At 38.9% G+C, this 23,680-nt stretch overlaps 2 protein-coding genes and 1 long non-coding RNA gene across 4 annotated transcripts in view; 1 reads left to right on the top strand and 2 right to left on the bottom strand.

Moving 5' to 3' along the window:
* LOC136256349 (low-density lipoprotein receptor-like) overlaps positions 1-4,382 on the bottom strand; it is a 43,835-nt gene extending 39,453 nt beyond the window's left edge. The window contains exons 1-5 of the mRNA XM_066049284.1: positions 4,092-4,382; positions 1,438-1,578; positions 1,118-1,237; positions 938-1,066; positions 471-599 (exon numbers count right to left, since the gene is read on the bottom strand). Of these exons, the coding sequence (XP_065905356.1) occupies positions 471-599; positions 938-1,066; positions 1,118-1,237; positions 1,438-1,578; positions 4,092-4,314 (742 nt within the window). The 5' untranslated portion in view covers positions 4,315-4,382. The remainder of the gene's footprint in view (positions 1-470; positions 600-937; positions 1,067-1,117; positions 1,238-1,437; positions 1,579-4,091) is intronic.
* The window catches only part of LOC136256348 (very low-density lipoprotein receptor-like), a 129,849-nt gene that overhangs the window by 39,425 nt on the left and 66,744 nt on the right, over positions 1-23,680 (bottom strand). The window lies entirely within an intron of this gene.
* On the top strand, positions 7,168-11,721 carry LOC136256351 (uncharacterized). Its single transcript, XR_010701464.1, has 2 exons — positions 7,168-7,298; positions 11,467-11,721. It is a non-coding gene; the product is annotated as an uncharacterized lncRNA (long non-coding RNA).

The following is a 23,680-nucleotide window of genomic DNA, read 5'->3' as shown; positions in this document are numbered from 1 at the left end:
TGTTCACATTAACATGTTCCATTAGTCACTATTAGTGAAGGACGATAAGTCACTAACAGATTTAGTTTATTACCTCATCAACGAGATGATGTCATTACAAACCATTAACAGTCCATCAAATCTTATACAAATGATGGCTATATTACAATCAGTTAATGGTACTACTACTACTACTACTACAGGACACTGATAATTGTATAATTATATGACACAACACACCGTAATGAGAAACCTAACTGGTGAGGACATGTAATATATTTCTAGACACACCCTGCAGTAAATATCAGTTATTTGATGTGCTATTATAGTGAAGGACATGAATATCATTCATCACATGTGTACAACACATTGATCACCATTAGGACACACACACGCACGTACACACACACGCACACACTACACACACACACGCATGCACACACACACTACACACACACACGCATGCACACACACACTACACACACACTTACAACACTTCGGCTGGTTTTCATCTTCTCCATTAGCACAATCTTGTTCACCGTCACATTCCCAACCAGATGGTATACATTGTCCATCATGACACTGAAATTGTGATCCATTGCAAGACTGATGTGTTGTACCTAATAATAGCTACATGCTAACCAATTAGTGTTGTAATACCGCCAACCAGTTGCTAGCAATACCACTGGTTGTATGGATATGGCCAACATGTTGTATCTAGTGTAGTGACCAGTGTGTTAGCTGTAAAACACTATCTACTCCAACTAATATAGTCAATATAATACTTCCTAACCACAAACAATAGTTAACCAATGGGATTACTGATTATCATGTACTACAACAAAATGAAAAGTGTGAGGAAGTGGCCACACTCTTCAGTTATTCTAACACATTGTTAGTGGTCAAACAGTTACCATAACTCAGTGACCATAAGAAGCTACACAAATGTTCAACATACTACAATTATTAACAACAGCTTCATCCCATCCTGAGGTACAGTCAATCTCTCCATCACAAATCCAGTGAACTGGTATACAAACTGCTGTCTGGTTGGGACATAACACTTCACCCTGATCACATGGGTTCTCTATAACAATACATTATCAACTAATACTAGACTAGACACATCAACACATACCACAGTCTTGTTCATCAGAATAATCCCCACAATCGTTATCACCATCACACACCCAACCTGACCTGATACAGTGACCACTACTACACCTGAATTGTGATTGGCTACATGTTGGAGGAGTACCTGTGGTGACAGTGTTACCATAGTAACCACTTTATCAACATTACAAGTATTATATGGGACAAATTCTTTAGTTTAATGATTAGGGAACTGTAGTTTATTAAAATATTTCAAAAATGCAAAAAGCACTGAGCCAGATAATTAGTGAACAGATGGATACAATGAGAGCTTGTCTATATAACACAGCATAATATAGTTTTTACCACAGATGGATGAGTCCTCATCCTCCCAATTACCACAATCATTATCACGATCACACAGCCAGGAGTCTGGTATACAGTATTTAGCTTGGACACACTCAAATTTCCCCAGAGGACAATTATCATCATCACCTGATTCTGACCCTGTATGTCATTACATGTCATGATGTCATTGTAACTGATACAGTAGCATTAATTGGTGACAACACAATGAGGCTATTAATCAACCAAAATACTAATAGACCAGCAGGATCTCTGACATGTGGTCACACTCCATAATAATAATAATACCATGAGCAGTTAAGGGCTTCATTTCTGTGTATAGTTTGAGTAATTGTAGATGATATGGTATCAATCATCTACAATGGCTGCCAGTGACTATTGTTAAGGAGAAGCCTATTCTATCAACTCTTGAGGAGTCATGGTTAGGTAACTAAAGTGTATAATATTACAGTCAGTGGCTGTCAATATAACATGATGGTTAAAGGATTACAAAGAAGCAACTCAAATTGTCATGACTACACAATGCTCACTATAATATATTTACAGCTGTTGAGGTGGTCAGTGCTGGGATAATAGTTTGATAATGTTAGTACAGTCACAGCACAACATGTAAAGTACAACAAACAACTTGTATATACCATACACCATTAGAACACAAAGGTGCTCCACACTAAGTCAGTGATGGTGTACACTGACTGAAGTATCATGTTAACTATGGTGAACATTACTGATCAACAAGTACTGATAAAGTCAACAATGAGTTGATCACATGTTAGTATCACATGTCATGATCGTGCATGTAATAGATGTGATAATTCTAGGAATGTATAAGTGCTAAAACAATTACAACTACGACATGTCTCATTGCTCCATGTTAGGTGACAAACCTCAACAGTGCTTATGGTAAGAATTGCTATATAGTCAAATAAATTATTACTTACTAACTGTCATAAATTGATAAGTAGCCACTTGTCAGGTTACATAATATCATTATCAGAGATGGCCAACTGAAGCCACTACTACCATATAGCGGGTTACTTTCGAAACAGAAATTTTTGCACAAGAAGCAAAATCTGAATTTTGAAAGATTTTAATTTCGAAGAGTGCATATTTCCAAGTCCGGATGGATTTCAAATAAACGGAAATTCGTGTCACAAATTATGAAGATGTGTGAATGCTTGCCGAAAACTGACTTACTGATGGAATAATCCCCCATTCTTGTACACTGGAGAGAAGACTGAGGGAGTCTCGAGTGGAGTAAATTCACTGGCACGATCACGCTCGATCATAGCTAGCTATCCTACACGCGCACATAGATTCTAGAGCAGACGGCATCAATTCCCACTCTGGATCACCTGTTTTCTGGTTATTGGTACAGTAATGATACAGTTTACCCATTATCATCAGCAATAGCTACTGAGCTAAAACTTGAGGAATGCAAAACAAATCGCCGAAAGTTGGACGGTTGCTTTCACTTGTGGGAATTTATTTTCGAAAAACAATCAGACGTGGGAATTTATTTTCGAAGAGAAGGGCCCCTTTGAAATATCCGAAAATAAAAACCTTTCGAAAATTATCAGCTATACGGTATAGCACACGCACTCATATTGTTTAATACACACAACTGGTCACTACCCCAACACACAGTGGCAGTAACCCTGCCCAGCAGCTGGAGGACAATGACTGAACTTGCTCCACTTCAAACACAACTAACAGACACAATAAAATGGTGAGGTATTTATATTAGGTGAATAGGGTAGGCCCAATACTCCTAAAGCATTATAGATGTGTGTTTGGCACATTACTACACATCAGCCATCGCATCTCCATAGCTAAGGTGATGGCTCAATAGTGAATTATAATTACATAATCTTTATAATCTTCAGGTAATAACACTAGATGCCTGTTCCTCTCTAACCCAATTTATACTGGTAGCCTAATACCTGCTGTAAACCTAGTTAGTGATTATCATTAAAGTACCTGGTAAAGGCAGAGCTTGTATACCAGAAGACCTTATAAAGGCCTAAGATGTTTATATTAACTTTACTAAGTATGTTTGAAAAGTAGGAGAAAGAAGAAAAAATCCATGGGCAGCCTCGAACCTGCAGTCATCCTGATATCAAGGATTAATGTTAGGTGGTTGAGATATACTAACACTAGTTGAACAAGAACAATGTGATCTAGTGGTACACATCAAGTCACAAGCTGAGCATCATATGTAATAACCAGATGTATGTAGGCCATCACTTGTAATCCATCAAGTGGGCAGATAAGCAAGCTCTACCAACAATGACACATAGTTCAATTAGCTAGCTATAATAGTACTAGCTATTTTGCTATTGCATCAGACAAATTGTCTAGATGGCTTCTAACTACACGCATTGTAGCTATTACAAGCTTATGTTGCATTTGCTACAAGTAGGACCACGTGTACAACACACATCATTGCTACCACATCACAGATAACTGCGCGGCTGCAGCTATAGCTCGAGCTATAGCTGATCCGCGGAAAGTCACGTGGTTAATATTCCAGCACCTTTACTGCAAGAAAGGTTACACGTCACTAAATGAGCTATACAATAGTAGCGTAGCTATCAGTACACAAGTTACAGACTGCATAATATGCGGGCATAAGGATGCTGGTAACAACTCACCATCTCCGATACTCGGACAGTCCTGTTCATCCGACTGGTCGCTACAGTCTGGATTCCCATTGCAGACGAATCGTTGTTGGATACATCTTGAAGAGTTGGCTGTTCCGTTGGTACAATTGAAATGGTCCGCTCCGCACTCTCCGGTACCCTGCACTAGATGGAACGAGCAAAATAACACGAATAAAATGGCGCCAAATATTAGTCCCAATAACTCCTTCCCCATAATACGTAGCTACAACAGCTATACCACTAGAAAATAACAGACTCTGAATTGGTACACGTGGCGGTCACTGTTTTAAAGCTGCAGCTGCACACTAGCATGTAAACAATGCCCAAATATGGCACTACAGTAAAGTGGCACAATTATGGGTTCCCATAGACACGTAATATTATCCTCTTTGTAATATTAGTGACACTTGCCAGTGGCGAGTTCCGTGTACTGGCCATAAGTCATAGGAGGTGTAGCTAAGTATCTAATATAATGTTGATGTTGTGCTACTTCTAAAAACCAGGCGCCATGCAGCTAGCTAACTCATCTGGAATAACTATAGACAGTATATACTACTATGAATTAACCAACTATGTATTACTACTTTACAATATGGTAGTTTGGGTTGTGCAATAATATAATTAGCTATTTCTCGTAATTCATGAAATATTCGTAATTCATTCAATTAAGTTGCTATGCACTGCTAAGAAGCGTTTGTTAAATAAACCACTTTTACCAACATATTACGCACAAAACTATCTTCTAAACTGTTTTATAGTGTGACTAACGTGTTTTCCCCGCAAATTCTCTCGACAAAGCCCGGCTCAAAGCTTTTTTTTTTTTTTTTTTTTTTAAAGCCAGACTAGCCCGGCTCAAAGCTGCTCTTCATTTTCGTTCGCGCACGTAAGGGATACGCCCCCTTTCAACTCGAAGCGATAGGCTATTCCTGGCTAATCTAGCGTAGCCGACCCGCGCGCGTAACGCGAGGGTCTGATGACAGCCGCATTCAGCCAGCCTTACGAAAAACTGGTGCGTCCAATCAGATCGCTTAGTGACCAATTAACAACATTCTATGACGTTATTCCGATTTGGCCACTGATTATGGCGAGCTTCTTATGTCTTTTCTACAATCAGCACAAATGTAAGGGTTTGTATAGGAAATAGACGTCATTCAAGTACAAGTACAGTAGCTGTCGCGCTCTGTTACGGGAAATTGTCCAAGTGTTTCGCGTGTATTTTCAAATTTAATTGCATTCCATCTGCACAGGTACTGAATGCGGCTGTCACCAGACCCTCGCGCTACGCGCGCGGGTTGGCTACGCCAGACTAATTCCTGGCAGTGTACGAGGCCTGCACCGTTGTTTTTCAGTTGCTAAATGCCTGAAAACCTCAAGGGGAAGGTAGTCTGAGGAAAGTCACCACACCCGTATTTCAGTCTGCCGAAAAGAAACCACCTCAGAGCAAAGTTCACCTGTGCAGAAGTTTAATACAGACTTCATTTCACTTTTACTTCTTACGTAAAAGCTGCTTTCACCGTTATTAAACGATTTTGCTCACGTGGGTGCGTACGGACAAACATAGGTAGATAGATAGGTACACACACACACACTTTTACGGAAACAATTACAGTAAACCAGGCGCACGCCCACAGCTGGCCTTCGGCCGGCTGTGGGCGTGCGCCTGGTTAAAAACTTTGGCGGTAAAAACTTAAAGTGTGACGAAACTCCTGTTGAAAAAATTGGCGGAAAAAATTTTGGCGATTGAAATAATATTTGCCAAAGTTTTTACGTTAGTGCGGTACGTATTATGCACCTATCAATGTTATCCCTCACCTCCCCCCTCCCGGGCGTAGTGGGGGAAATGGTGGGGATTTGACTTTTTGAAAAATCAAATTCTCCACCCACTGGGGAACAACTAGTGGTCAAATCTCCATGTAGTATCGCTGGAATAAACTTTAGGAAACAGATCAATTCTTATAGCTCGCAAGCTAAAGCAAACGCCTAAAATTTCGAACGGTCAAATGCCCCACTAGTGGGGCAAAAGTTCTGATCAAATCGGCCCACTAATCCCTAAGTAAGCCCGGGAGGGGGGTAGTGGGGCTTAACATTGATAGGTGCATTAGGGACAACGACAAGGTGTCAACTCATCAGTTAAGTAGTGTAGTAAGTGTATAGGTAGCTAGCGTTGTTGTTGTAGCAGTACTTTTGTAGCTACCGATCTAACGACATGGTAGCAAAGGTGTGCTATCTCCTGCGATGCAGAGAGCGGCCGTATTTACTTTTTCAGTGAACTCCAGTAGCAGAAGTTATCACGTGTATCAAAGTATTTGGCCAAATCCATCGCGAGACGATGAACTAGCTGGCGTGCGAACGGGAAGCCGGTCGGAAATTCTATCCCAAGGCCGGAGTGCTTATACAACAGTGGGACAAATTCAGTGTTGCCAGATGATTTGCTCCAAATGTTCGTGTGAAAAAATAAATTTGTTCATAAATCCAGTCACTTTCCGAAAACTAGCCTACACATTATAAATAGGTGGATCTCTGGGTTAGTAGGGCACTGAAGAGCAAAAAAAAAAAAGGTTACCACCTAAAATTGCCAAAAGTTCATAAAAAGTTCACAGATTACTCCAGGTTCATAGATTATTTCAGGTTCACAAACAAGACAAAAAGTTCCAAATCTATGAACTTTATTCACAGCATGGCAACACTGGACAAATTCCTAGGAAGATCTCCAAAGTCAGCTCTATCTTTATTGCGTGGTGGTACGAGCTGACCTTCATCTCAAGTTCTAGTTACTCAATGTACTCGTGTGATAATCTAAAAAAATGGCAAAAAAACTTTGGCGAATTCGAGGGCGAATTGAACCGCTATTCGCCAAAGTTTTTTACTATACGGTACTGACCTAAAGCTGAGGTAATTAACAAACGAGTAGTATATCACTTGGTCTTATGATTTAAACCATCATTAACAATAATGAGATAATACACACACATCCTGAAAACCTCGGTCACATCATAAGTTAGATACTAGACTTATAATAGGGATTGACAACGCACTATAAAATTATTATTTTCGTAAATCAATGTGCGTTTCGCTGTTTCGCTGGTGAAGTAGAAAATGGTGGAGCCTTTGAGTGACTGGCACTCGAGTAGGCGTGCAGTGCACGTATTCTTCGTGCGTTAAAGCTGAAGCTATGGCTATATGAAGTACATTGGATGGGTAAGTTTCTTATTTGTGTGTTTTAGCGCGCTGTCATTTTGTTGTTTACTGTGGAGTTCAACGCTATTTACCGTTGTGTAGTTTTTTTGAAGTGACACAGCGTTCCTAAACGATGTTAACATTTCCCATGCTCGAATTTTGACCTTGGAAGTGTTAATGAATCAAAATTTCTACGGAGTGGCTATTCGCACGGTCACGTACTAATAGCTTCGTGCTATTCGCACGGCAGTCACGTGATGTTATTATTTTACGGATAGCACACGGTTCATTCATCTCCGAAAACTACACGTGGCTTTGAGCGGGATTTTTCTTTCTGTACCTTTCTCTGTGGTCTTTTGTCAAATGTCCGATGTTTTGTATAGGAGACAAGTTCGAGAGTTATGATGATCTTAAAGAGACAGTCTCTGCCTTTGAAAGAGCGGAATTCGTCCAATTAAACGTTCATCGATCAAGATCTGGCAATAGATTCAACAGCAAAACGTGCACCATCGAAGGTATACAATGAAAATTTGAGGTATAAAGAAATAGATTTTGTTTGCGCACACGGAGGAAAATGTTCGGACTGCATATTTAGGGTGAACGGCCGTGGGGGATACAGGAAGGGGGCCAAGGTAGTATACCAAGATCGAGATACTCTAATAGAGCAGTCACTCAATAAAGTCCTAGTATTAGAACAGTGTGTAGTGAGCTTCTTTCCTTCTTGAGGATTTTTATGTTCTTTTTCAGGCAGTGATAAATGCATAGTTGCATGGTAGAGTGGGCAGCTATTTTCAGCAGGTTGTGACCTTTTTTAGTGGTCTCACCTTACCAATTGCAAACCAGACAATGTAGCATGCCATTTTGACACCCTTTCCAAAAGTCTGCATGGATTAGCCCCTGGTGTGTGTCACTTTTGTTATCACACATTATAGGCTCAATTGTCTTGACATTGTGATTTGACAATTAATGCCCATTGAATCCTGGTGCTGACTCTTGCTTGTCAGGTATTACAGAAAATTTTGTCCAATTTAGAATCAAATCCTTTCCATTGTCATGATTCCTCGGACTTGTAGACCCCCTAGTCACAGTTCAATAACTAAACAAGGGGATGCTACTTGTTCTACCGGAGAAACAAACAATGAAAGTGATGGAGTTAAGGTAAAATTTAGCCTTGTCTATGTACGCTAATGATAAATTTCTTTGTTTACTGTAGGATGGCATCACTCTTGCATTCGTAAGAGATCAAGAGAATGAATGATGTAGAAGAAATGTGGTTTTGTAACTATAAGGGATATGAGGATGCATTTGGCAATGTTTTTGACTCAGGCTGCATGACTCCTATTGGATTATTTTGATCTAATTGCTCTGCTGCTTTACAATGTGTGCACTGTAAAAAATTAGTAGTGAATTTCTCTGCTAATTTATGCCACAAAACTCACTATTTTTGTGTAGTGACTTTCACTACTCTTTTGTAGTGACCCCAGGGCCGCCCACAAGGGGGGGGGGGGGCAACTGGGGCATTTTGCCCCGGGCCCCAGCCTGAAAGGGGCCCCAGGAGGCCCCATGAAGGGCCCCCTGAATACCTTTTTAAAAGATCAATATACTCTAATAGAGCAGTCAGATCTAAATACTCTAATAGAGCAGTCACAGTATTCTTCAGAGGAGCAGTGTAGCAAGCTTATAGATAAGGAGATATGGTTGGTGATGGGTAGTTATTGTCATTGCCAGCAGGTTGTGACCTTTTTTTTTTTTTTTTTTTTTTGGTCTTCACCTTACAACTTGGGTCAAGGCCCCACTTTAACTCTTTGCCCTGGGTCCCTTAATTTCTCTGGGCGGCCCTGAGTGACCCTCGCTACAAAGTAGTGAACATCACTACACAAAAATGTGAGTATTGTGGCAGACATTAGTAGTGATGTTTACTACATTTAGTAGCTGAGGACGAATTTCCTGACTTTGACATTGGTTAAGTTAAGTACGTATAGGTAGTAATAAGTATATAGTTAGGTAATAAGTAGTAGTATGTTGTAGTTTTCAGCATGTACATTTCTTTAGTAGTGACGTTCACCAGTTTGTTTTTACTGTGTGCTGTTTTGTAAATCTCTATACTTATTAATTTTACAATATCAGTTTATAAACTGATTATGAACTTCATGGTTGCGTACATTTTACCATTCGTGCAGTTGGGTCTAACATAGAGACATGCTTGCATGTTTTACAACGATGCCTATAATATGTAAGTACACAACCCACAGCTAGGAGTCCATAGCAGAGAAAACGCATTAATGCGTGTGTATACATGGTGCATCCTTGGACTCGCATGATCAAATTTGGTGACGTATCCATTATACTTCCCGCATGCACGTACACACCCTGAAGAAGTATGCCATAGTAAAGGATATATGTGTACACACATGCCAACTGCATCTGTCTTTTTTAGTAACCGTGCGAATAGCTCTGAGCGAGGCTCTGTGCTATTCGCACGGTCACGTACGAATAGCTCCGTGCTATTCGCACGTGACCATGCGAATAGCTCTATGCTATTCGTACGTGACCGTGCGAATAGCAACTGCCAAATTTCTAACAATAGGGGCGTTGTTCGAGGGGGAATGCTTATTTACAGGGCATTTCAGAGTGATATTTGTACAAGTTTGTGTAGTTTTACTGAGCTTCGTGAAGTACTGGCTGAAGAATTTCCATGGTTCAGTACAAATGTTTACTTTGGAGAATGTGACTCCATATCTAGTTTACAAATCCTTCCTGTTACTTTCGTGTAATTTGTGATTGTTTGGGCTTAATCAGCTTTGCTGTCTGCCCTTTTCCCCCAAATAATAATAATGTGTAGGCAGAGTTTAAAATGAGCAACAGAAATTTTCACATGTATAGTCTTGGCATCAGAACTATGATGAAAGGAGAGAAATTACAAGAAATTCAAGGTTGGAAGACCACCTAAGAACCAGAGGGAAGAATATTACAGATAATGATCTAGTGTGTGCTCTTTAGCAAAGGTCTCAAACTGGGTTTTTGGAATTACGTTGATGCTATTGCTGAAAGCTTTGCTTTAATGTGTGTGTGTGTGCGTGGCTGCTATACTGTTACCAAAAGCTTTGCTTTTGTGTGTGTGTGTGTGCGTATGTGTGTGACTTTGTAGTACAAAAGTGTGTTTGTGTGTGTGTGCTGCATTACCAACACATAGGGGTGCAATGAATGACATGTTTTTCGAATTTGTTTCAAACAAAATATTCTCTTCACGAATATAATTATGCACATAATAATATGACTTTTACCAACTACCTCAGTAAACAATTTAATGAAATTGTATATTGCACAAACGTATGTATCTAATTTCTTTTGTTATTAGTCTTACATGCCAGACATTTTGTTGGGGACTGCAAGTAAATCACCTGGTCACTGTTCTCCATATTCCATGACCACAGCTGGAGTGTTGACAGGACTAACTCTACACATTGTATACCTGTAAATCAGAAAAAAATTGACTCTACATATTTTTGTCTATTAAAATTTCGACGCTATATATTTTCGTCGCTTGCATGATCAACGAATTTTTTGACGGAATAACTAGGTATATGTTAATATGTGTATGAGCAGATTGTCCGTATAATAGTTTAAAATAATTCGTCATTTTAATTTTCCTCGATACAGCTAGCGACGAAAATGTTTTGTCGACAAATTTTTCCTGATTTACGGTAGTTCACATTCTTTGCACAGCAAATGATTGAATGTGGATTACAGCCTCTTTTTTTGCTGAACTTTGAAAGTACTATGGGCTTAGGTTCTTGACTTCCCCAATACAGAGTTGAATTACGCATATGTAAATTTATCACTTTTAGTGCAAAAAAATATGATGACATTGTAATGGGAAAACAACAGTGACTAGGAGTCTTTCCTGCTGCCCACATAAAATGTCTGGCAGGAGAAATTACTCTGGTGTAATGATTCACAGGGTTCTGCCCATACTGGTTGGCAGTGGTTCAAAGCGACCAGTACCCTCTTAAATCCGACCAGTACAATTCTTACACACATCACTGATACACATGCAATATACCCTAATATATCAGTTCATGTTAACTTTAGGACTCAGGAATTTCTGGGCAGAACCCTGAATTATGATTTATTTGTGGTGTGTTTATGTAGTAGTCTTAATTTGATTTTTGATTGATTGTAATGCTAGGTAAGCTGTTAACATCTGAGTGAGCAGTTGCAGTACCTACAGACCTGCTAGCAGACTAGATTGAGTCAGAAGTATAACACAAACAAGCTGCAACAGGCCCATGCAAGAGTAGAGCAAGAACCAACCTCCTAGTCGGATTTGCAATGTTTACATCATGTAGTTTCAAATGACATTTAAATAATAGCCTGGCAAGGTGTTATTTGTAACTGAGTTGTGTGGCACATGAATCAATGTTGTATAGGGTGTATAAACTGTGCTATGTTTGATCCTGTGTGACAGTACTGCCTCATGGAACGGATGTCCCTCATTGTTGAGACCAAAGATGATGCTTCACTGACTTCAAATTCAGTTTACAATCTGGTGTACATAATAGGTCTTACTCCTACTCAAGTCCAGGAGCTGTAAAAGGAGGGGCACACCCAGTCCGCTACAGTATCTCATTTGAACTTGATAATGGTCTAAGCTGATGGAGTATAATCATCAATGCCGACTTCAAAAGTTCAGATATACTCTAATAAAGCAGTCAATAGCTCTAATAAAACAGTCAGTGCGGCCTTGAAGTAAGGTTCTGTACAGGTAAGCCACAGAGAGAGATGTGAGGGTGTCCTATAGTTAAATTCGTGCTTTAGCAGATTAGCTACAGCTAGTCTGGCGCGGCCGCCCCTTCCTGTTTGCGAAGGGGCGGCCGCGTCAGACTAAGCTACAGCTTCTCGGCATACTTTTGTCCAGATACAATGTGGGAGAGGGAAAATTGTTCCGTCCCTGATCCGCCATTAGAAAGATGGGAAGAAAGTTATAAATCTCAGCTGCTTAACTCTCATCTATTAGTCTAGTCTTTTCACTATTATTATTATTATTATTATCAATTTACCAAAAAGGAAGGCATACACAAAAGGCAAAACCTGTACAAGGTGTCCGCCTACAAAAAACAAACATACATATACCTACAGTAAACTACAAACTAAACAGTACACAACAAAACACAAAACAGTGATTAAGAAGTTACTTGACACATAAGTAATTATAAAGGTGATGCCGGAAAGACTTTCGATTACTGTCTTCAAGGATATGTAATGGCACAGTGCTCCAGAAGAAAGTTGTGTTGACAAAAAAAGAATATCTCCTAGAATTAATGGTGGACTGTGGAGGGACTAGTGAAAGATGGTGACTTCTGGTAGATGCTATGGAATTAAATGAACAGTGACTATTAAATGTAATATAGATGTTTGCTGGTGATATATGTCATTGAGGAAACTGACCAAAAGGAAACTTTGTCTTGACTGGAGAGAAGGAAGGTGAAGTTGGGAGCAACAATCATTCGAAGAAATGGTCCAAGAGCTGGTAGATGGACTCCAGCGACTCCCACAGATCCATCGAGCTGCCCGCTTTTGTAGGGACTCTAGTAGTTGGATATCTCCCAAATTATGGGGATTCCATACGACTGCAGCATACTCTAGCGTTGGCTGGATGATAGCTTTGTATGCGGCACACTTAGCTGCACGGCTGCAACCAAACATTGATCTACGTAAATAGTTCAAAGACTTGGTGCCCTTACTGACAACATACTTGCAATGCTTAGACCAGTTTAACTTGGAATCTACCTGCACACCAAGATACTTCACAGGATTACTCCATGAAATAGGTTGATGGTTAATGGAGTATGTAAATGGAATTGGTTTGCGTTTGTTAGTAATCATCAAAGCTTCACATTTGGTGGGATTTAACTTTAATTGCCAGCAACTAGCCCAAGAAGAAATGGCAGTGAGGTCATTTTGTAGGGAAGAACATTCCTTGAGAGTGTTAGCTGGAGCATAAAGTAAAACATCATCAGCGAACATTTTAACAGTGGAGTGTTTTACAACAGAAGCCAAATCATTTACGTAAATCAAAAACAAAAGTGGACCGAAGACAGTTCCCTGTGGAACCCCAGAAGTAACAATGGCCCAATCTGAAAAAGTACCATTGATTACCACTCTTTGTTTTCTTTTAGTTAGAAAAAATCTAAGCCATGACAGTACTTTACCATGAATTCCTAGAGAGCTTAACTTATTATTAATAAGCAGAAGGCGTTCATGTGGTACAGAATCAAAAGCCTTCGCAAAGTCAAGCAGTAGACAATGTACAGTGTTTCGTTGTTCTAAACATTGAGACAAATCATCAACAGCCTCAGTCAAAAGAGTTACAGTAGATCTTTTATTTCTGAAGCCAGATTGAGAAGGACTAAGCAGTTGGTGACGCTCCAAAGCAGAAACTAAGTGTCGGTGCAAAATACACTCAAAAACTTTGATTACAACAGAAGTGAGACTGATTGGTCTGTAGTTACTAGGATTATGCTTGTCATTACGCTTGTGTATCGGAACAATATTTCCTGAAACCCAGTCAAAGGGAAGAGTACCTGTTGATAGTGATTTGTTGAATAAGTGACAAAGAGGAATGGAAATATAATCTGCAGCATTTTTCAGTAGAAATGAAGTAATATTATCAGGGCCACAGGCTTTGTTAACACTCAAGTGGCACAGTTCAGCATGAACTTCTTCAGGTGTTATAGAGATATAGTAGGATGTGAGGATTCAGGAGTTAGTGAGTCAAGATTAGAGGTATTTTCTTTGGTGAAAACTGAACAGAAATATCTATTAAACAATGATGCCTCACTGTCGCAATGCGAGAGATACTTACGCAGCTGAGCCTTCACTGCACAAAGACGCAAGGCAGGTCACAGTTCCACTTCCGTACTGAAATTCCATTACGCATGCTAGCAAGAATCCTTAACGGAGCTACGTACTTTTAAAGATTAAATCTTCATGGAAACACATGAAACATTCTCAGAAGTATACGAGGTATGGGGTAGTATAGGTCAGCTGGTAGTGACTTAAAATTTCCTAACAGTATTACGGGAAAGCGAAACGCGGATTATTTCCGTTTACGCTTCCGTTGCCAATCCCTATTATAAGTCTAGTATCTATGGTCACATGCAAGACTAGTAGGTTCACTTTAGATGATGGGAAAATCACTAGCTGCAAATGGAAGCTCAAGTCCATTTTGTTTTCCAACCCCAGGTGGATTGACTTGAGTCTGACCACTAGCTACATAGAACATACTGTATGTTTTGCTTTTGTACCTGTTGTGCTGTACATTATGTGTTTTAGCTCTGTAAGGAAGAACAGTTCATGCTGATTACCAAGAGGATAATAATAAATCAATTAATCAATCAGTTGTTAAAATCAATTGAACGTGTGAGATTTACAATTGTAATAGTTACGTGTGTTGTGTGTGTGTGTGTGTGTGTGTGTTGAAATCAATTGAACGTGTGAGATTTACAATTGTAATAGTTACATGTGTGTTGTGTTTGTGTTGTGTGTGTGTGTTGAAATCAATTGAACGTGTGAGATTTACAATTGTAATATATAGTTACGTGTGTTGTGTGCATGTATTGTGTGTGTGTGCGTGCGTGCGTGCGTGCGTGCGTGCGTGTGTGTGTGTGGAGATAATTTGAATCACAGTACGGCCAGAGTAAATATTTTATTAATGCTGCACACAGGTTGTGTGCAACCAATTGCTATGACATAAGGTTATTTGCTACCAGCAGCGGGAATCCTTTTGGCAGATTATAGCTGTACTCAGCAGTAAACTGGACCACAAGGATTGTAGATATTGCATGCCCGGCCACGTGGAACCAAATGGATATTAGTTTAGTTATTAATGCTTTACAGCACAAGTGTTGAAGGTCTGTAGGGCACCTGGTCCTACAGCCTGTTTAAAGTTGTTACAGAAAGTGTGTTTGAAAAGGTGGAGAAAGGAGAAAAAATCCATGACTGGACCTGGGCAGCCTCAAACCTGCAGCCATCCGATTAACGCTCGAACGCTTACAGGAGTCTGCCAGGCGGTCAGGATGTTTCTCCTTGTCAATTTCATGTATATGTACCCAAGGAACTCTAGAGAGTGACTTATTATCTCAAAGTACCCCACGTTGAACCATTAGTTTATTTATTAATGCTTTACAGCACAAGTGCTGAAGGTCTGTTTAAAGTTGTTACAGAAAATGTGTTTGAAAAAGAGAAAAAATCTATGACTGGACCTAGGCAGCCTCGAACCTGCAACCATCCCATTAACACTCAAACACTTACAGGAGTCTGCCAGGCAGTCAGGATGTTTTCTCCTTGTCAATTTCATGTATATATATATATATATATATATATATATCCATAGGAACTCTAGAGAGTGACTTATTATCTCAAAGTACCCCACGTGGAACCAAATGGATATTAGTTCAAGACACACGGTAGTGTGTCGTGCGGCCAAAGAAGCCGGCGCGCAACACCCGTGAGTATATTGACAGGAAGAACAAAAACGCAATTTTCGAACCTCCGTATCAGGGGCGGATCTAGGATTTATAAAAGGGGGGGCTAACTCAAGGTACTAATCTCTTGGGTAGAGGTGTGCGAAGCACACTTCCCAGCATGCAAAGCATGCTGGAATTAGGGGGTCTGGGGGCATGCCCCCCAAGGAAATTTTGAAAAATAGATGCTAAAATACTGCAATTTGGAGACATTTCCACATAAAATTCATACCTGTAGATATTTTATATACTGCCTTTAAATTATAGGTATGGCTCTCTGAAGCATTTTGCTAATGGAAAAGTTTGGGTAGGTACAGACAACCAAGTACACGATGCACCCCTCTCACAATTGTACAACACTGAATAGGTGCATGTTAGAATAATAATGTTGAAAGTGGAAAATTTTGAAATTTGAACAATACAAGATTGAATCTGAGAGCATTTTCAATGGAAATTGTGTACCTGGATTAAGTATTGCCATACATAATAGCTACACAAGTAGATGCATGAATGAAACCCTTTAAACAGACTAATGCACTTCATTGTATGTATAAGTGCAGGCAGATTTGGAAAAATTCCATAACAGAACCAACTACATGTTTCCAGTGAATGTTCTATTAGAGTAGTTAGCTGACTGCTCTATTAGAGTATCTCGATCTTGTACACCTCCAATGTTGATCCGGGTCCTTGTTGCATAAACTTTAGCATAAATCCACTGATAATACCTTGGAAAGATGTTTATAAGGTGGTTTTATGAGTATTTGTATTATTAGTGATCATATAATTATGCTAAGACAAAATTTCATTATAATACTCAGCATATTGATCAAGTAAAGCCTAAAATATGAAGGGGGGGCTTCAGCCCCCAAAGCCCCCCCCCCCCCCTGGATCCGCCCCTGCGTATCTCTGTATTGCCTTGATGAAACAAGACGATTTTTTCTGTGGACACGCCCTCCAACTTCAGTACTCCACATTCCAAATTTGAGCGAAATCGCTTTAAGCGTTCCCGAGATATGCGACTTCAAGAATTGGCTTAGTTTCTTCGTGTTTTTTTTCTTCCTCTTTTCGCACACTTACAAAAACTGCTATAAAACGCGAACGCCTAATCCGATTGCCTTGAAATTTGGGGGGTATAAAGGCGCATCTCTGTACCAACTTTGGCTGGAATACGATAAACAGGCAAAGAGTTATTAGCGATTATTCACGAAAAATAGCACCAATATGTTGTCACGCCTACAGGGTAAAACGCTTATGGGAAGAAGCTGAAAATCGGTGGGTAAATAGGTTAACTATTGAACCTCAAACCTTTTGTGGTTTGAAAGAAATCGAGCTAAAAGCTAGGAAGATACAACGAAAAAACCAACAGTGTGTAACAATTATGCAATCGAGATTAGCTAATAAAAAACGACTACTTGCTATACGCCTACCAGAAAAACCGCTTGGGGTAATGCTTTGAAATTCGCTGTACAGATGGAGTAATCATCTTAGAAAGGCTCTTCAATGGTGTAGAAGAATCAGACTTAAAGCCACGGAGTTATAACACGAAATCCAACTTGGCGTAGAAAGTGCGAGATCGAGATACTCTAATAGAGCAGTCACCCTGAAAAGAATTCAAGAGGTTAGCTAGAAACAAGTAACCCGTATAGAGATCAGCTACAAACAAACTGCCCTGTAGAGAGTTCAGCTACAAGCAATTCACCCTGTAGAGAGATCAGCTAGAAGAAATTACCTTGTAGGGAGTTCAACTACGTAGTTCAGCTAGAAGAAGTCACCTTGTAGAGAGTTCAGCTACCAAGAAACCACCATGTAGAGAGTTCAGCTACAAACAAGTCGCCCTCTAGAGGGACCAGCTAGAAGAAGTTACCTTGTAGAGAGTTCAGGTACAAAGAAACCATCATGTAGAGAGTTCAGCTGCAAAAAAATCACCTGTAGAGAGTTCAGCTACAAACAAATCACTCTGTAGAAAGATCAGCTAGAAGAAGTCACCTTGTAGAGAGTTCAGTTACAAAGAAACCACCATGTAGAGAGTTCAGCTACAAACTAGTGACCCTGTAAAGACATCAGCTAGAAGAAGTTACCTTGTAGAGAGTTCAGCTACAAAGAAACTATCATGTAGAGAGTTCAGCTGCAAACAAATCACCTGTACAGAATTCAGCTACAAACAAATCTCCCTGTAGAGAGTTCAGCTAGAAGAAGTCACCTTGTAGAGAGTGTTCAGTTACAAAGAAACAATCGTGTAGAGAGTTCTGTAATAAATATATGTATTATATATATAATTTGTACATTTGCTAATAAAATCAGAAATATTTAAAGTATTTAACATTTTCTTCATCTTTTCTTCTTCCTGTGGTAAAGAAAAAAAAGATAGGTTAAAAAAGCCCCAAAGCTGACCTATGGCCAGCTTTGGAGTATACAAAAAGAAGTGAAATTTAATCCAAAACAGCCAAGCTGTAAAAAAGAGTGCGGCCCTCAAAAAGGCTATAGTGAAAAAAGATGTGAAATCCAAGGTGGCGGCCAAGAAATGGCTATGATGGTAGGTTAATGGTAAAAATTTTAATAACAACAATTCAGGTGAATTTTGTGCCAAGACCAAGCGGCACCAAAATTCACCTAAATTGTCGTTATTAAAATTTTTACCATTAACCTACCATCATAGCCATTCCTTGGCCGCCACCTTGGATTTCACATCTTTTTTCACTATAGCCTTTTTGAGGGCCGCACTCTTTTTTACAGCTTGGCTGTTTTGGATTAAATTTATTAATGCTTTACAGCACAAGTACTGAAAGTCTGTAGGACACCTGGTCCTACAGCCTGTTTAAAGTTGTTACAGAAAGTGTGTTTGAAAAGGTGGAGAAAGGAGAAAAAATCCATGACTGGACTTAGGCAGCCTCGAACCTGCAGCCATCTGATTAATGCTCGAATGTACAGATCAAAAGAGTAGCTACATCATGATGGCTGTTTGTAACAGGACCTCATTACTATAAACTAACATGCTAGCCATCTACAGTGTACAACATGTTTAACTATACTGCAATATAAACTCTACAGTATGGTGATATTATATATGTTTGCTGATAACTGATGACATCAAAAATTTAATTACCATCCTATATTCTGAAGAAGTATTTTGTTAGCACATGTTGTATTCCATATATGGACATGATCAATGGTTTGAATTATAAGTCGTTACATTGAAGTGACTGAAACAAAAATATCTAACAAAACCCTCTTTCATCTAAACCTGTAATTCATGTTTGTTTCCTCTTCACAAAGCATGTAGTAATGTTAAATATAACTTGTGTAACTTGTTATGAGATTGTGTAGAATATAAGTCACACCAACTCACCACTCATGTAGCTGGCACAGTACATACATCACACACACTACACACACACACACACACGCACACACACACACACACACTATACACACACACACACACACTACACACACACACACACTACACACACACTACACACACACACTACACACACACGTACATACACTATAGTGCAACCGGGCATGTACTTCCAAAAAGTTAAATTTCATATTTCTGGTTATAACTTGAGACATACACCACACATCTTAATTCTGTTTTTTGCATATGGTTATACTCATGTATCTGTACATATTTGTACAAAGGTTACCATGGCAACAACCACAATTATCTCGCAAATGGTATATTTATGGTTTTTGGTTTTTTTCGTATCTAGTTTTATATACTTTTGAGTTTTTCAATAATTTTCTAGTAGATGAAAGGTCTCATCAAGCCCGACAGTTCGTAGTGCCAGATTTGTAAAAAAAATGTTTTAAAAGTAAGTTATGGTGATTTTTGTGATTTTCATAGGGTTTCGAAAAAATGTATCTAGTTTCACATACTTCAAAATTTTTACATATACTAATTATTTTCTGAAATGAGATAGACATGCCTAAAATTTGTATTTGGGGTTTTGCAAATTTCTTTTTAGTTTTTGTTTTATGACATCGTAAAGTAAGATTACTGATTTTTCTGTGAAATTTGTTGAAAACCACAATTTATAAAAGTACGCTCTGAGACACTGTAAATATGTATAATCACAAAAAAGCAAAAAATATGACATACTAATGAGCAAAGCAACACATGAAAGGATAAAAACATTATAGAATGTATCTAGTGGCATATAGAAATAAATGTGTGGGTGAGGAAGTAAAATAAGTTTGGAGGTTTATGCCCAGTTGCACTATACACACACACATGTACACACTACACACACTACACACACACGTACATACACTACACACACACATGTACACACGCACACACTACACACACATGTACACACACATGTACACACACACACACTACACACACACACACACACACACACTACACACACACACACACTACACACACATGTACACACACACATGGTCACACACTACACACACACACAGTCACAAATTATGACTGATTTTCCATAATCCTGTCACAAAATTTATACATGACGTGGTGTCACCATCAGATAGTGCATGCATGGAATAGCTACTGGTAAAGATTGTGATCTTGATTATGCATACTAAATTTAAGCAGCCCTTGGTACAATATAGTATCAAATAGTAATCGAGCTATACTCACTATAACCCAACAAACACACTAACTAGATAGCTCTACTATTACTAAAATGATCTGTCATCATACAGGCATTGTAAGAAACTCCATTTTCTTCAATCCTTGCTCTAATGAAGAGTATGCACAGCTTTGTGGTTGGAATATTATACAGTATTAGTGACCAGATTTAGCTTCCACACACATCAAATTGTTTGATTTTAACCTCTTGTAACTTGACCACTCAGTATGCTATTGGCCTATAATTTCCACTGCATTATGCAACAACAGGTTGAAATTTGAAAGTGATAGCTTATTCCTACATTGAGTTATGGTCCTTCAAAGTTGCAAATCTGCATGTGTGTGGAAGCCTAGATCCAGTCACATTTTATTATATATTCACATTTTTAAAATTCACATTATGCTATAGCCTTGCCACAAAGACTATTTTGTCACTTGAAACTACTGTTATATCTGAGCCGTTTATTACCACACTAAAATAGATCTCTTATGCCTGTCATCAGATCTGAAGTGGCAGAATTAGCTATTATAGGTGTTAGATGTACTTATAGAATGAACACGTGCAGTGTAACCTTGCTATTGTAATCTTCCTCACAAAACTCTCTATTAGAACATTCACCTAAATTCTGATAATGTGTTGTACCAATACAAACAATATTTGCAAGGAATATTTATTAATATAATACAGGTCCTAAGAAAGGTTCAGACAAAATTTGGTCCTTTTGTCTGCTTAATATCAGTAATGCAAAAAACGGTGCTAAACTACCAGACCATAGTAAGGATGTGTACAAGGCCAGTGTAATTATAGATGGAAGGTGATTGATGGCTCTGGTGCTTAACAAAATGAAGCATTAATTACTATATACTCTTTTATTCTACTCAACAACACACATTAACTGTTCCACTAGGGCATAATATTACTTTTGCGGTTGCATGCTGACACGCCTGCACTGCTAAGCTCACTGAATTTTTTTAAATTAAAAGGCACTCATTCAACTTCGAATTCACTTCTTGGATGCTCCGCAGAAATACAAGTGCTAAAGTGGTATCACATTTTACCCTTGAGCTATTGAAAATAGTCAACTGTGATCAGTAAATTTATTATTCAAAATATCATACTCATGATTGCTGTCATTAAGCATTTCCCAACTGTTAGTGACTGACCTATTACAGGGTCATGATCCACATAGCTGGTGACATCATATTATTATACTACAACTTCTCTACAGCCATCCATGCCTCCACCACGTACATTAGCTACAGGCAGTAACATTGAGGACAAGTTTTGATCTTACAAAAATACAAGCTGATTTATAATTTGGCTACATACAAGGCAATGCACAGATACGAGTGTTAAAACTTGATGTGTCTTTGAGAGGTTTATATGATAGCCTAATAGTGCTTGCTGTACACATGTTTTGCAGAATTACATTTTACCATTGATTCTATGATGAAATTTTACTAATTGATCATGTGATCTACCAACTAGTCTTGTGGTATAATATCAATAGTATTGTCTCTGTGGCATTGATTCTCACTTTAAATTTTATCAACACTTTTGGTGTTGTATTGCCATGGCCAATCCGTAGAACTAGTCCAAAAGTGATGTGCTGTTGCAAGTGATGTCTAGGCTGAAAATGTTTGATGGAAACCAACCTTGTAACACCTTCACATGACAGAGATTACTGTAAACAAGGGACATAAACAGCTATAATGGGTCAACTGAAGATCAGAGAAACTCCGCATGAAATGTGACAAATTATTTTACAGATATCAAATACTCTTACTATTTTATATTGCAAACTCTTGCAGATATATGTATCAAGACACACGGTAGTGTGTCGTGCGGCCTAAGAAGCCGGCGCGCCACATCCGTGAGTATATTGACAGGAAGAACGAAAACGTCATTTTCACATCTTTGTATCTCAGTGATCACTTATCCGATTTGAACCAAATTTGCTACACAGTTGTCCGCAAGCCAGGGGGGTCTACATTCCAAATTTAAAGGAAATCGCTCTAGCCATTTCCGAGATACGAGCTGCCAAAGTTTCATTTTTTTTCTTCGTTTTTTTTTTCTTCTTCTTCGTCTTTTCGCACACTTGCAAAAATTGCTATAACAAGCAAACGCGTTCTCCGATCGCCATGAAATGTGGCACACAGAAAGGGAGTCCAACGGCGAATCCTAGCATCAAATTTGGTACAAATCCGATGAATGGTTCAGGAGTTATGACCGATTATTCGCGTAAAGCAAGATCAATTTGTTGTCAAGCCTACAAGGTAAACCGCTTCATGGAATGAGTTGAAAATTGCTATGCAGATGGAGTAACCATCGTAGGAGTGCCTTTTGGTGGTTTGAAAGGAATCGAGATAAAGACCATGGAGATATGACACAAAACCCAACCTGTGTCACAATTACGCGATCGATTTTTACGAATAAAAAAGTATTAGTTTTCACGCCTACTAGGCAAACCGCTTAGAGCAATGAGCTGAAAATCGGTGTACAGTTGGAATAATCTTCATAGAAAGTCCTTGCAGTAGTACAGAAGAATCGGATTACAAACCACTGAGTTATGATTCTAAAGCCAACTCCGTGTAGCAAATGCGAGATCGAGATACTCTAATAGAACAGTCACCCTAATAGAGCATTCGGCTAATTTATTTACTCCATTATAGAATTTTATTACATCACAAGTTATTCTGTAGGGAGTTCAGCTGCAAACAGTTTCTAACTAGCTTAACTACCAAACTAAGTACTTTAACTACAAAACTAGCTACCTTAACTACACTTAATTAATAACTTAGTTCAACAAGTCTATGCCATCTTCTGGGCATAAGCCATAATGCCTCAGGATCATTTTGGCATTATATCGCCAGAGAGTAACTGACAAGCGCTGAAGCAATTGTTTCCTTGCAAACTGTCTGGGAATACCACTTTTAACAGTGGTACGGTTGGCAATCGTGGATCTTATAGACAGTTCAGCAAGAAGCAAGTCACCATGTGGAGAGTTAAGCAAATATATCACTATAGAGATTCAGAACATTACAAGTCACACTGAAGAAAGTTCAGCTATAAACAAGTCATGCACCGTGTAGAGAATTCAGCTACAATTAAGTCACTCTCTAGAGAATTCAGCTACACAAAATTCAGCTACACACAAGTCACTGTGGAGAGAATTCAGCTACAAACAAATTACCCTGTAGAGAGATCAACTACAAATAAAACACTTTGCAGAGTGTTCAGCTACAACAAATCAGCCTTTAGAGCAATCAGC

This window comes from Dysidea avara, chromosome 5 (genome assembly GCF_963678975.1).
Source record: "Dysidea avara chromosome 5, odDysAvar1.4, whole genome shotgun sequence".
Taxonomy (NCBI): domain Eukaryota; kingdom Metazoa; phylum Porifera; class Demospongiae; order Dictyoceratida; family Dysideidae; genus Dysidea; species Dysidea avara.
This window is presented reverse-complemented; position numbering and strand designations above follow the sequence as displayed.